The sequence below is a fragment of the Pteropus vampyrus genome, unplaced genomic scaffold (assembly GCF_000151845.1).
Source record: "Pteropus vampyrus isolate Shadow unplaced genomic scaffold, Pvam_2.0 Scaffold26, whole genome shotgun sequence".
NCBI classification, from domain to species: domain Eukaryota; kingdom Metazoa; phylum Chordata; class Mammalia; order Chiroptera; family Pteropodidae; genus Pteropus; species Pteropus vampyrus.
In genome coordinates, this window is record NW_011888807.1 from 3,834,047 (window position 1) to 3,848,834 (window position 14,788).

Here is a 14,788-nt window from a genome sequence, read left to right on the forward strand (position 1 = left end):
GTTGTCTGGGAACACTGAAGCTTTTTTACTTTTAGTTTTATCCTTAATTGTATCTAACAATGTAATTGGCACACTATGTGGTTGAACAAATATTTGTTTAATTAAGTTGGGGGAAATTGCATTCTCTTAGCCAGTGCAATGTTATAGAAGCATTTTTATTATTTTCAAAGATTTATTTTAAATGTGGAATAAATTAGGACTTCATTAGAATTCCTCACCACTCCTAGAAATTACCTTTTTTTGTTTGTTTGTTCATCTGTTTTCTTTTTTGCTTAACTACTTTAGAGTGAAAAGAAGCTATGTGTACTATATTTCTATTTTCCAAAGACTAAAATGAGCCTGAATGTAGGTTCACTTCTAGTCAAAATGGAAGTTAAAAATAACTCAGGATTTCATCATTATCATTAAATAGCATGAGCTTCCTCCTGAAAGATTTAAAAAGAAAAAAGAAATGTCTTCCAATCTTGAGGAATATAAATATCAAAAAATACAGTTGGGGGAGTGGGGAAAAAATTAACACCTTGGAGATAGACAATATATCTCTTTCAGAGTGAGTGCAAGAAGCAAACTCTAATGTGTCACCTTGCTGCCGCACTGGTGATGATCTTCAGACTGCCTGGGTTCCGGATTAGCTTGTCCAGAATGCTGACAATCTGCTCAAACTTGGGTCTGTTGTTTCTGTCTTTCTGCCAGCAATCCAGCATCAGCTGGTACAACGCAGCTGGGCAGTCCATTGGGGGTGGCAGTCGGTAGCCCTCGTCCACAGCTTTAATTACCTGTGTGAGAAGCAAAGTTTTCAGGGACTTAAGATGTAGGACTTCATTTACTTCTTCATGGGCAAGCTACATTAATATGAATATTTTAAAGTTAAGTGAAAAAGCTCTCATTTTAAGTTGATTAAAAGGACAACTTGCCAAATAAATATTACTAATGCTCAAAAATGTTGTATAAAGAAAGATCAATAGAAAGAAAGTAGATTTAGAAAAGAAGTGTTTGTAAAGATCTTTTCAGATTAAAATCAAAAGAAATGTTCCATGATGCAGGAAATTCAGTGAATTATAAATGAATTTTTATTTAGTAATACAGGTTTCATGGAAACTGTATATGAATAAATGCAGAAAAAAATTAGTATATAGATTTTAGTCATACCACAGTTCAAATGGTACCCTCCAAATCATAGTAATCACTTTGGTAAAAGCTCATGTGCTGCACAATTAAGTATCTATCGGTTTATTAGTATTTTAAAATCATGTAAAGCAGTGATTTTAAACTTTACTATGAATCAGAACCATTTGGAGAACTTATTAATATACAGATGACTAACCTCTGATTCCATAACTCAGGAGTAAGGCCTGAGAATGTGCATTTCTACAAATTCCCAGGCCATGATAAAACTGCTAGTCCAGAGACCACACTTGGAGATGCTCTGATACAAAGAAAATTTGGAAAATAGAGATGTGCAAAAGTGAGTCTGATTTTCCCATTACTATTATAAAAAAATAGCTTATTTGAAGAAGTACAAAAGAGTTTTTATATCCAAATACATTAAAAGCAATTTTATATGTGGTGAGTAAGAAATGAGTAAAAGCATCTTATCTTTCCTTCTTATGTATCTTTGAGATCATGCTCAGTTTCTGGCTAAGCATAAAGAAAAATCTCTGAGTGCTTATCCCACATGCCAAGAGCATCCTTTTACTAAGCATTAGCAAAATATGTCTTATAGAAACAAAAAAAACCTTTTGAGAAATTATATCACAGTTATAATAGAGTTAAAGATGATTTTTTTTCCATCTAGAGACTTCAATTTGCATAACTAAATTCATGTGTAACTTGAATACATTACAAGAAACAACATGTTAGAGATTAGTTGTTTTGTCTTATTTTGGGAAATGCTATATTTAAGTAAATAAATGTTGGCATAGATGCATTAATTAAATCTACAAACGATGGCAGACATGTGTATCTTACTAATGTTATACAGAAACAATTTTGCTGGCAAAAATACTTCAAACACTCCTTGGTGTCTGTTGGTTATCTTATTACTCACTTATTTCCTTACATTTTGTTACAAATGTCTTCATTTTGTCTCATTTCTAAACCCCTGCTTGAGGGAAAAATATAAAGCCATAGGAACAACTCAATTAATGTTCTTTCAAGATTTGAAAGCAATTTCATTTTTTAAGTATTCTATTTCAATGTCACAAACGGAGAGCCACCTGGTTTCATTATGCTCCACTTCCTTGCACAGCTTGATCTTAGTCTGAAACCATAACTCATAGGTTACAAATACTTACATCCTGATTGGACATTTCCCAGTATGGTCTCTCTCCATAGGACATCACCTCCCAGAGAACAATCCCATAACTCCATACATCGCTGGCTGACGTGAATTTGCGGTAGGCTATAGCTTCCGGTGACGTCCACCGGATGGGGATCTTTCCTCCCTTGGAATATAAAATCATATGTACATACATGATACATGCAAAAAACATACATTATAACTTGAAATCTTATTGAATTTGTCAGGGTGTTTCTCTTCTGAACTGGAAAGTAAGTTTCTGTTGATGTATCTTGATATTCTTCTATTTTAATACCAAGCAGGAGTGAGTGGCATACCATTTACTGCAATATTACAATTAATTTGGAAGAATTTTAAAACAAATAAAGTGAAAAAATTTAAAATTGCTTAAATACTGACATTTTATATCAACTATGGTCCATTAATTAGTCATCTGCAACAAAACAACTTGAAGTAGATCTACCATACCATATATTAGAATTGAATGAACAATCTCAAGTCAACCTTTATTGATTTAATATAGATTGATGCTCTATTATATAACCTTAGTTCATAATGTGACTAAGTTAATATTTGTAAACAAGTTATATCATTACTTGACATGAGTTCGTATAGGTATTAGTTAACTAAACAAATTTAAAATAAAATTATGCTTCTAAAAAACTCTCTTCAACACATTAATCAGTCATCTTAATTTATTCAATGCCTCACTTCATCATTATTCACTGAATTACCTTCCATGTACTGGGTAGGCACAATGTGAACTAGAAAGGTAGAATAACTACATTCCCAGAACTTACAATCTAGAGGAGAATATTACATCTATGAATTATAGGAGATATAAAGGTATTACTCCCATGGAATTTGCTCTCAGTTTAATAAATACATGTAATAAAGATATGCCAAGTAGCAACCATATGGGAAGTATTATGCTAGTCACTCTGGGTGAGACAAATATAAATAACATACTGATTCTTCTGTTTGGAAAACATCAGGCAAATAAGAATAATTAGTTGATGTGAATAACTCAATGCAGAAAGAAATAAGTATCTAGTGCTTTGCTTCTCAAACTTTACAATGAATATGAATCATCCGTGGCTTACTCCATTAAAATGGAAATTCTGATTCAGGAGTTCTAGAGTGTAGCCAGCGCCTGCATTTTTAAAAGACTCCAGTTGATGTTGATCACACTGGTCATGGAGCTCACTTTAAGTGAAGACTGTCATGATGCAGATCATGGAGCCGAGATTCTCACTAGAGAGTTTGTGGAGGTTGACTATAAACTGAGCTTTGAAAGATGTATCAGTTTTTGATACAACAACAACAACAAAAGAATGGATGTTCCAAAGAATTTATGTCATCAAAATCTTAAGCTACATTCATCAAAATATGTTCCATTGACATTGAACCTCATAGCACATCACTGGTTCTGAAGTAATGCTCAAGGGAGACAATATATTGCTTCAGATAAATGGTTTGACAACTTCAGAGGTAGGTTATTAAACCTCTCCATGCCTGAATTTTCTCATTTGCTGTTTGGGAAAGTAATAGTACTGATTCATAGCATTGTTATGGAGCTAAATGACAAATTTCAGTAAAATTTTTAACATAGTTCTTGGAACGTGGTGAAGCCTCAAGAAACATTAGCTTACTAGTTACACATTGAGGAAAATTGCATAAAGCAAAGCACAGAGGAGGAAAATGTATGTTCTGGAAGAACAGTTTCCAATGTAAAAAGACTACAGAGTATGTGGAGGAACATAATGAGAGAGGATGGGAAAAAGTCAAATGTGAAAAGGTCAAATTGGGATCTAATCATAAGTATGCTAAGTTTTATCCTGTAGGAGACAATGATATATGTGATTAGAGCTATCTCAAAAAACTTGACACTTGTCTTTGATGTTTTCATACAAGTGAGCTGTTCAAAGAGAGTACTGCCAGAAGAACTTTGTAAGAGGTAGGGCTTACACTAGGTATTGAAGAATGCGTAAAATTGTAGAGAAGCGAGCACAGAGAAGCCTCCAACCTGAGGTTAGTTGACAATTTATAATGGTGAAGTAAAATGAATCAAATTGGAGAGATGGAAGGCAGACTAAAGAGAGCCTTGGGACTTAGTGAGAGAGCTCAAAATGCACTGGAGTGACAATGGTCTAGAATCAGAAAAATAGAAAATTTCTATAGTCACATAGATGAGAGAACATAAGGTCTTATAAGTTTCCCCTTTTCTCTCTTCTCACTCATTTATACTCACTCACTCATTTACTCTCTTTTTAACAGTTTTTTTTTAACAAAAATTTTAAAAGGTCATTTTTCATATTTAAAATTAGAGGGTCTGTTTTCAAACCTAATATTGCCTACTTTTCTGTCAACAAATTCAATCTGAAAAATAATAATAACATTTTAAACCACCCAGATTAACTCATTTGTACCTGCCTAGACCAACTTTGACTTTTAAGTCAAGACTTCAAATAATACCTCTTAATTTTTATGAAAACATAATTATATGTATGACAATTAACAAACTCTGTTTAGGATTCTAAATAAAACCATTGGGCATACTTTCTCTCCTTTAAAGAATTCTGAGAATTAACAGAAGTCAAACAAAGCTTTATTTATGGTGCAAAAGAAAGATAATATTTTAAAATCTCAGCTAAATGTTTTATCTCTGCTACAGACATTATCATTTCCCTTTCTTTGCCCAGAACCAAATTACTAAAAGCACAGAAATGGGACTAAAAAAAAGAAAGGAAAAGAAAAAAGAAAGAAAGCCCTTTCCATGGTAAAAACTTTGTATTTATTTAGAAAATATAAGATACAGATGTATGTCATCTTACTAAGATCCCTAGTTCAAATTAAAATACAGACATTAGTAAAAACAATAGATTGATGAAAACCACGAATACTTATTGTGTTTTACTTCAACCAGGATTAAAATGCTGCATTCCAAAGTCGTTTCATCTTAAGTGCTTTATCACTATTTTCCAGAGAGGAGAGCATTTAGCATGTTTTAATGAAGTTTCTTAAAATAGTGAAATACTATAACGTGATCTATTTTTAGGAAGGACATGGCCAACCCTATGTGTAAGCTTGGAAAGAGAATCTTTTCACATGCTGTTCTGGATACAGACACACATGTTATTAGAGGGATCTCTGCAGCTTTAGCCACTCATCTCTTTGGTGGAAGCTGTGCTCTCCACAGCCTCATAACTTGACTGCGACTCTTGCAGTGTGTTATCAAATGTAACAGATGGTTACAGATTCAGGCAAATTGTTTCTAAAATGATTTTCCAATCAAGGGCTTTCTATTTGCTTTCCTGTGTCTTATTAAAATGTTGAACCCAGACAAAAAGAAAATGTGTTTGGAAAAATATACGAGGAATTGTTTTAATGAAAACACATTTTGAATTCTGTCCTTGTGTTAATATGTGCCTGCTGCACACACACACACACACACACACACACACACACACACACACACACACACACTTGTTAGAATAACAATTTCAAACATCAATATAACAATTTCTGTAACACTGGCTGATTAAATAATTCTTACATTACTTTAACTTCAATTGCATTAATTCTTAACAAAATATTTTGGCTCTTAGCTCACTGTGTTACTTTGGGAAAGTATGTTGGCCAAATTGCACAGTAGTCACCTATGAATAGACAAAAGCCTCTCACTACAATATTTACTAACTTTGGAAATGCAGATTATGGCCTCTCTACTTGTTTGTTATTCGAGTTTTTAATCTCAGATTTCCCTTGGCTCCTAACTGTATCAGAACTTAAGTTTCTGGATTTATGCAAAAGCATAAGGAAGTGGGGCGGTTTGATTTTTTTCATTTTATTCCGAACATGTTATTCTAAACACATGAAGAATAAGTAAGTAGCATTTAATTAGCTCAACAATTAAACCAGTTAGCAAAGTTAAATGTTTTCTTAATTTATCTAGAAGTTTCCATTGATCAGCCTTTTAGTGTACTAGTTCTTTTCCTTATTTGTTAATTCTGTTCCATGTTACTGTTTAGTAAGTCCATATACTTAAAAGTAAATATTTTTTTATTTCTCAGTAGAAAATTCTTAATTCATATTTTCCTGTGTGATTCCCATACAACTTATTCTAAATGAACAGCTAGGGCTAATTTGAACTCTTTATTTAAAAGGAACTGTGAATGAATAAGTATTGTTTGCCTTTGATTAATGCTATTGTTAAAGCTCCTAGATAGTTAGTTTTAAACTCTAGAATTTTAACCCTAGAACACTTAGCTCTCTTATTAGAAGATTTTCATTATCCACTTTCAGGTAGTGTTTTAGACTGACTGGCTTTGCTCTGATGTGATAATCATAAATTCAAAGACTCTTATCTTGCCTTTGGCCAGCCATCTGGTAAATGATGCCATATATCACTGAGGGATTTAGAAGAGAATAAAGATGATTGAAGATTACATTCATTATTATTTAGGAAATTTTTGTCATTGGCAATAGATTTATGATATACATAAAACAAGCAATAAATTGTCTAATTTTTAGTAGGGTACTCAACATATGTTTTGCCTTTCTTCATTTCTAATCCCCTTCCATTGGTTAACACACTTTTACTATTGATATAAGAGACTTATTAAATGAAGATATAGGGAAAGCTCTTGGTAACTTCAAAGCACTATTCAAAGTTAGCATTTATTGCTATTGTTGCTAAATGTAAATCAAACTAAGATGAATATTATGAAATTTTTTCTTTTCCTATGATTGGCAAAAAGCTACATAAAGTCACTCTGGCTTTAAATGAGAGAAAAGTAAACCGTCATTGCAAACACTTAGTTTGAAATCAAACTACAGGAGAGATTCCAATCTAGCAATATTATTATAGAGTTTGAGGAAGGGTGAATATATATGTTATCATGAACTTTTTAAATTTAACCTTTTAGTTTTAAAGTCCGTATAGTCAACACTAGTAAAACAAATTCAAGTAGTAGCTCTTTTCCTATTCATTACCATAAATAAAATTAGCGTGCCCAAACTATAATTTAAAATCATAAGACTATGAAAGCTGAATAGATTATAATGAAGAAGATAATTAGCATAAACCACAGGAGCCTATGCTCATTCACTGCAAAGAACAATTGTCTTTTTTAGATATGATCTTGGCAAATGCTCAGAGTAGGCACTCAACAAATGCTCATGGACTTGAATTGTATTCCCTTTCACCTAAATACATGCTATTCTTTTTTTGGAAAGATCTCTCCCTGCTTGAGTTTTGTAACTAATAAACTGCTTAGTTGAGCATTCTGGTCAAATGAGAACTTATTGTTAGAACATTTGAAAATCTTGTGAGCCAAGTTGGTTAGCTCCATCTTCTGTGATCTTTCTACTATTTAATTATCCTGACTAGACTGGGATGTCTGGAGGATTAACTGCCTTTCTTCCTTCATCTTTTCATTCCCATGGTTAAAACAGAAATCTCACTTGTTTCCCAGACGAATGTGTAGTTTTGTTGAGAGAGAATATGATTAATTATTTTATAGACTTAGAATAGTAGATCTCACTAATTTCTTTAATAAGTTTTAGCAGTTTTAAAATACACAGTTCATTTTAAAAATACATTAAATCTAGTTTTTCAGAATATATGTGAATATTAAGTAAGAATAATGAAACATACAGCATAATAATAGCTTTTTAAAAAAATCATTCTATTTTGGATGTTTTCCTCTTTCTCATGCTACTATTTAATAATGCTGTTCCATCATGACAGTAAATATAAGGATTTCTGAACATCATTTTTTTATTGTATTCATAAAAGTATAAAAATATCTCAAGATGTTGTATGGATTAAGTATTTTAGAATTTGTAGAGTGCTATAAAGATTTTTATTTGATTCCATAAACAATATGCATTCTGTATCAACTGTATTAATATTAATGTTGTAAGTACTTTACTAACTTAAAACACCACCAATAATTTAATAAATATTCTTAGTCTATGTACATGAACATTACTCCATTCCACTGTAAGATGAAGATAGGTAAAAATTTAAAATATAAAAAATAATAATGCAGTAAGACATATACTGACTGAAAATATATGTGACATAATTATGTTAAGTAGATATGTCAATTTATGAGTTTAAAATAAAATCAAAACATCAAAAATAAAGTAACATTTATAGCATTGGGGAGAAAAGAACTATAAATTTTAAGTATTAGATTAAAAGCAAATGAAAATAAAATTTAATAGGTATAAAAGTCATACTATTTGTTGAATTCTGTTTGTGATATCTCAAAGTGCAATATTCTAAGAGGCCCATTGGCAGATGGCTAGTCAGTTGCATATATATATATATATATATATATATATATATATATATATATATATATATATATATATTTACAATGGCAATATATTCCACATTGTCTCATGCAATGTGCAGTCTGGTATGAATAGGAGAAATTATAAAGTACTTGAGAGGAGCATTCGATCCTCACTTCCAGTCTTAATACATTCTTTACATATCTTGGATAACTTTAAAATAAGGTCTCTCCGCAGTAGCACTATTGACATTTTGGAGCTTATTAATTCTCTGTTGTAGAGGCTGTTCTACATATTATAGGATGTTTAGAAGCATCTTTGGCCTCTACCCACTAAATTACATTATCATCCTCCCAATTGTGACAGCCAAATATGTCTCTAGACATTGCCAAATATTCCCCGGGGAGCAAAGTTATCTCTACTTTAGAATTAGTGCTTTAGATGATGTGTGACAAACCTTGATCAGTATGGTAAAATAATTCAAATGAAGTCTAGGATTTATCTGAGATTTTATGTAGAGTTAGTCAAAGTAAACTTTCCCCCTGCTCACCATTCACACACTTTCAATGGATATTTTTATTTCAGTGCTAATCTAGAAAATTTAAGGCCAAGTTCATCAGAGCTAATCTTCTGATATCTGGGTTTTGGTAAATGTAACAACATCTCTGAATTTTTTCCCTCTATTTCTTAATGTTTTATTGTTTTATTTTATTTTTTCCTTCCTTTTTTTTTTTTTTTTTAACGAAAGGGGGATATCTTTCTATTGGTAATGAAACTTAAATAAGCCTTATAAATTAAGCATCAATTTCTTTATCAGATGATGGCATCGACGACCAAAGATTTTACTAAGAAATGAATGTTTACTCCAAAAGGAAACACTATCTTCTATCTACAGCTACAAAAGCATAAATGTCATTGGTATAGTGAGACAGTATAAAAGTCTTTCAGGGCCCAATTTGAAATGTGGTGAAAGAAGAAGCTGGGCCCATAAATTTTAATTTAGTTACACTTCATGATAAAGTTCTCTCCCTCTGAACATTTATAGATCTGAGACTATCGACATAAAATAAATGGAATATACAAGAGTCTGACTCATTCACCATTGCAGAATCTATTCATACTTGTGCTTCTGATTGAACCACAAAAATTCCTCATCTCCCCCTCCAGCAAATTCAAGCTTATATTCTTGACCTTTTTTTTTCTTTTTCAAGTTTAGAAATTGCTTTCCCAGTTTACATATGGAGGTGTGGACATTTTTAAATTTTAGATGTTTTAAAAATAACTACCGAAAAAACATGGTGGAGTGAGAGATGTCTCCGGATCTCTCCCCTTGAAACAACAATAAGCTGAACACCCAAACTGCACACCAGCACATCTGAGTGGGATCTACACATAGCTACCACAGGTCTGAACCCCGGGTGTCGGGCGGTGGACTGGGACAAATAAAGAAACTGCCTCTTGCAGCTGTCAGAGCTCCTTGCAGGAGGAGGAGGAGGAGTGAAGGTGCGGCAACTTCCTTGATCAGCCTGCCTGGAGGTGCCGGGACATAGTGGCCGTCAATAGGGCCCAGTCATCAGTGTAGAAAGCAGAGAAGCAGGACTGGACAGTAGAGAAACAACAGCTGATTTTCAATGGCCCCAGTTCCAAAACTGAGGCTGAGCTGCAGCCCCCAATCTGCAACCCAGAGGGCCCCTCCCCCCATACCCTCCGAGACCGATCACTGCGAGCCCCAGGTGGAGTCTGACCAAATGCTGCCGAGATTGAGGGTACCTCTCCCAGCCTTTGGAGCTCCCTAGAGGAGAAAGGGGTGAGAAGAAGGAGCGGCAAGTTTGTGCTGCCAGTTCCCTGAACAGCTGAGCCTGGGAAGACTGTGGGCTCCCCATGGCTGGCTGGCTGGGTGCAGGGCCCAGTCATTAGGGCAGAGAGTGGAGAAGCAGCCGGCAGAGCAACAACAGTTGATTCTACCAACTGTGGTTGTAAAACTGAGGCTGACCGCAGCCTCCAACCCCGAACGACTCAGAGGGTCCCTCCCCGCATATCCTCAGACACTATCACCGAGGAGCCCCAGGGGAATGTGAGCAAACGCTAAGGAAACTGTTAGAGATCCAAGAGGCTTAGATGCCACCTACTGGAAACCAAAAGAAGAGTGACTTCTTTGCAGCAGGCTACAGAGAGACCTTTAGATAATAAATCCTCTTTCTGGATAAAGAACAGAATACACTTCCATTAATGCCCAGGCAGAAAAACGGTCCATTAATCACCATGAACATTTAGGTGACAAGGCATCTCAGAAAGAAAGAGAAAAATATCAAGAAAATGAGCTTACAGACATGGAAATATGTGACTTAAGTGACAGAGAATTCAGGATGGTACTTCTGAAAAAAACTCAGTGAGTTCTGAAATGAGTCATATCAGCAATTTCAGAAATTGCAAAAATAGCTAGATGAACAGAGAAAGGAGATTAAAATCCTTCAAAAGGACCAAATAGAACTTCAGGAGATAAAAAAACACACTGCAAGAGTTGAAAAATAAAATAGCAAGCTTGGGAATAAGAGTTGACTAAATGGAGGAAAGGATCAGTGATATCAAAAACAGAAATAAATCGGAAGGAATAAGAGAGAAACCGAAGAATGAAAAATAATGAAAGAGAAATATAAGAACTAGTTGATACCATCAGGAGAGGAAACAAAAATAATGGGAATTCTTGATGGAGAGGAAAAGGAGCAGGGACTAAAAGCATTTTCAGACAAATAGTGGATGAGAATTTCCCAAATCTAAGAAATGAGCAGGAGCTTGGAATTCAAGAAGTTAACAGAACACCCAATTATCTCAACCCAAAAAGGCCTTCACCAAGATACATTGTGTTCAAGTTGTCAAAAATCAATGACAAAGATAGAATTCTCAGGGCGACCAGGGAGAAGAAAACGGTAACATATAAAGGAAAATCCATTAGATTATCATCGGACTTATCAGTGCAGACCTTACAAGCCAGAACGAAATGGATTCAAATATTTAAACTATTAAATGAAAGGAACTACCAGCCTAGAATAATGTATCCAGCTAAGCGCTCCTTTAGATATGAAGGAGAAATTAAGAACTTTTCAGACATACAAAAATTGAGGGAATTCTCCACTATGAGGCCTGCAGTACAGGAAATTCTGAAACAGATCAGTGCACCTAAAAGAAAATAACAACAACAAAAATACATAATTAGGAGTAAAGTGACTATCAGAAAATAGAAGCAAAGGAATGTAACCCTTACTAAGAAGATGGCTTTAAAGCTTAAATAATAAGAGAATTGATATTGCAAGATAGTAATGAACGTTCAGCATACATAGAAACAAATTGAGATAGCAATGACTGAAAAGGGGAGGATTAAAATCCAAATTCTCAAAGGGGAAAGGAGATAAGGCACACACAGAAGAAAATAGACAACTGTGTATATATAACTATGTTTTTCATATTTGTAATGGTAACCACACACCATAGAGTCAGAACTGAAGTATATAATATAAAATAAAAAGAACCAGAGGCAAAACCCACAAAAGCCAACCAAAATAGAGAAAACAGAAACAAATGGACAAGGGAGCAATGGAAACACCGAGCTACTAGAAAGCAAAAGATAAAATGGCTATAAGAAGATCTCATATTTCAATAATCACCCTAAATGTAAATGGACTGAACTCACCCATAAAAAGGCACAGAGTTGCAGATTGGATCAAAAAACAAAACCCAACCACATGCTGCCTCAGGAAACCCATCTCAGCTCCAAAGACAAATATAGACTCAAAGTGAAAAGGTGGAAAGTGATATTTCAAGCAAATGGCATTCAGAGAAAAGCAGGAGTAGCAGTACTAATATTGGACAAAATAGACTTCAAAATAAAAAAGGCAAAGAAAGATATTAAGAGACACTTCATGGACCAAGAAGACATAACACTTATTAATATCTATGCTCCCAATCAGGAAGCCTGGAAATATGTAAAGCAATTACTAACGGAACTAAAGGGAGAAACAGACAAAAACACTATCATAGTAGGAGACCTAAATACCCCATTGTCGGATTTGGATAGATCATCCAAACAGAAAATCAATAAGGAAATAACATCCTTAAATGACACATTACACCAACTGGACATAATCGACATTTATAGAGCCTTCCATTCCAAAATGGCTGCTTATACATTCTTCTCTAGTGCACATGGAACATTCTCAAGAATTGACCACATACTGGGACACAGACATAGCCTCAACAAATATAAGAGGGTTTATAAATCATACCAACCATATTCTCTGAAACTAGAGATAAATTGCAGAAAGAAATCAGGAAAAACTGCAAATACATGGAGATTAAACAACATGCTACTGAAGAATAACTGGGTCACGGAAGAAATAAAAAGAGAGATCAAGTGATACATAGAAATGAATGATAATGATAGTGCAACATATCAAAACTTTTGGGACACGGCAAAAGCAGTCATAAGAGGAAAGTTCATATCATTACAAACCTATCTCTAAAAACAAGAACAAGCCCAAATAAAATAAACAATCTACCATTTCATCTTTAAAAACTAGAAAATATAGAACAAATGAGGCCTAAAGTCAGCAGAAGAAAAGAAATCATTAAAATTAGAGCAGAAATAAATACAATTTAAAACAAACAAACAAACAAAAACAATGGAAAAAATGAATACAACAAAGAGCTGGTTCTTTGAGAAGGTTAATAAAATTGATAAACCCCTGGCTAGACTTAATAAAGAAAAAACAGAAAGACACAAAAAACAAAATCAGGGATGAAAGAGGGGAAATTATGACTGACATCACAGAAATACAAAGGATCATGCAAGAATACTATGAAAAAGTATATAACACTAAATTTAATAACCTAGAAGAAATGGAACTATACTTAGAAAAATACAACCTTCCTAGACTAAATGAAGAAGAACTGGAAAATTCAAATAGACCGATCAGCAGTATGGAAATTGAAACAATCATCAAAAACCTACCAAAAAATAAAAGTCCAGGATCAGATGTTTTCACCAGTGAATTCTACCAAATATTCAAAAAAGATTTGATACCTATTCTCCTCAAACTCTTCCAAAAAATTGAAGAGGGGGCAATACTTCCCAACGCATTTTGTGAGGCCAATATTACTCTGATACTGAAACCGGGTAAAGATAACACAGAAAAAGAAAACTACAGACCAATATCTCTCATGAACACAGATGCAAAAATCCTAAATAAGATACTAGCAAACCAAATACAGCAACATATGAAAAAGATTATATACCATGATCAAGTGGGCTTCATCTCAGGGGCATTGGGATGGTTCAACATATGCAAATCAATTAATGTGATATACCACATAAACAAATTAAAAAATAAGAATCATATGATCATATCAATAGATGCAGAAAAATCCTTTGACAAGATACAGCATTCATTTATGATCAAAACATTCTACAACATCAGTATAGAAGGAAAGTACCTTAACATTATAAAGGCCATATATTATACTTAATGGTGAAAAACTAAAAACCTTTCCTCTAAGATCAGGAACAAGGCAAGGCTGTCCAATATTGCCACTGCTATTCAATATAACATTGGAGGTCCTAGAAAGTGCAATTAGGCAAGAGAAAGATATAAAAGGCATCCGAATAGGAAATGAAGAAGTCAAATTTTCACTATTTGCAGATGACATCATTCTCCATGTAGAAAACCCTAAAGACTCCACAAGGACACTACTAGAAACAATAAGCATATACAGTAAAGTCTCTGGATACAAAATCAATGTTCAAAAATCCACAACATTCCTATACTCTAATAATGAAGGATCAGAAAAAGTGGAAAATATTCCTTTTGCAATTGCAACAAAAAGAATAAAATACCTAGGAATATTTTAACGAAACATGTGAAGGATCTATATAATGAAAACTACAAGACCCTATTAAAGGAAACTGAAGAAGTTATAAAGAAATGGAAAGATACTCTGTGTTCTTGGATTGGAAGAATAAACATAGTTAAAATGACAATATTACCTAAAGCATTATAGAGAGTTAATGCAATCCCCATCAAAATTTCATCAGCATTTTTTTAAAGAAATAGAACAAAAAAATCATCAGATTTGTATGGAAGCACAAAAGACCCTGAATTGCCAAAGCCATCCTGAGAAAAAAGAATGAGG

General features: G+C 33.6%; 1 protein-coding gene across 2 annotated transcripts in view; it reads right to left on the reverse strand.

The window, feature by feature from the left end:
- The window catches only part of EPHA3 (EPH receptor A3), a 338,669-nt gene that overhangs the window by 19,852 nt on the left and 304,029 nt on the right, over positions 1 to 14,788 (reverse strand). For both annotated transcript variants that reach the window (XM_011356405.1, XM_011356406.1), the window contains exons 14-15: positions 2,295 to 2,444; positions 583 to 776 (exon numbers count right to left, since the gene is read on the reverse strand). In XM_011356405.1, coding sequence (XP_011354707.1) covers positions 583 to 776; positions 2,295 to 2,444 — 344 coding nt within the window. The remainder of the gene's footprint in view (positions 1 to 582; positions 777 to 2,294; positions 2,445 to 14,788) is intronic.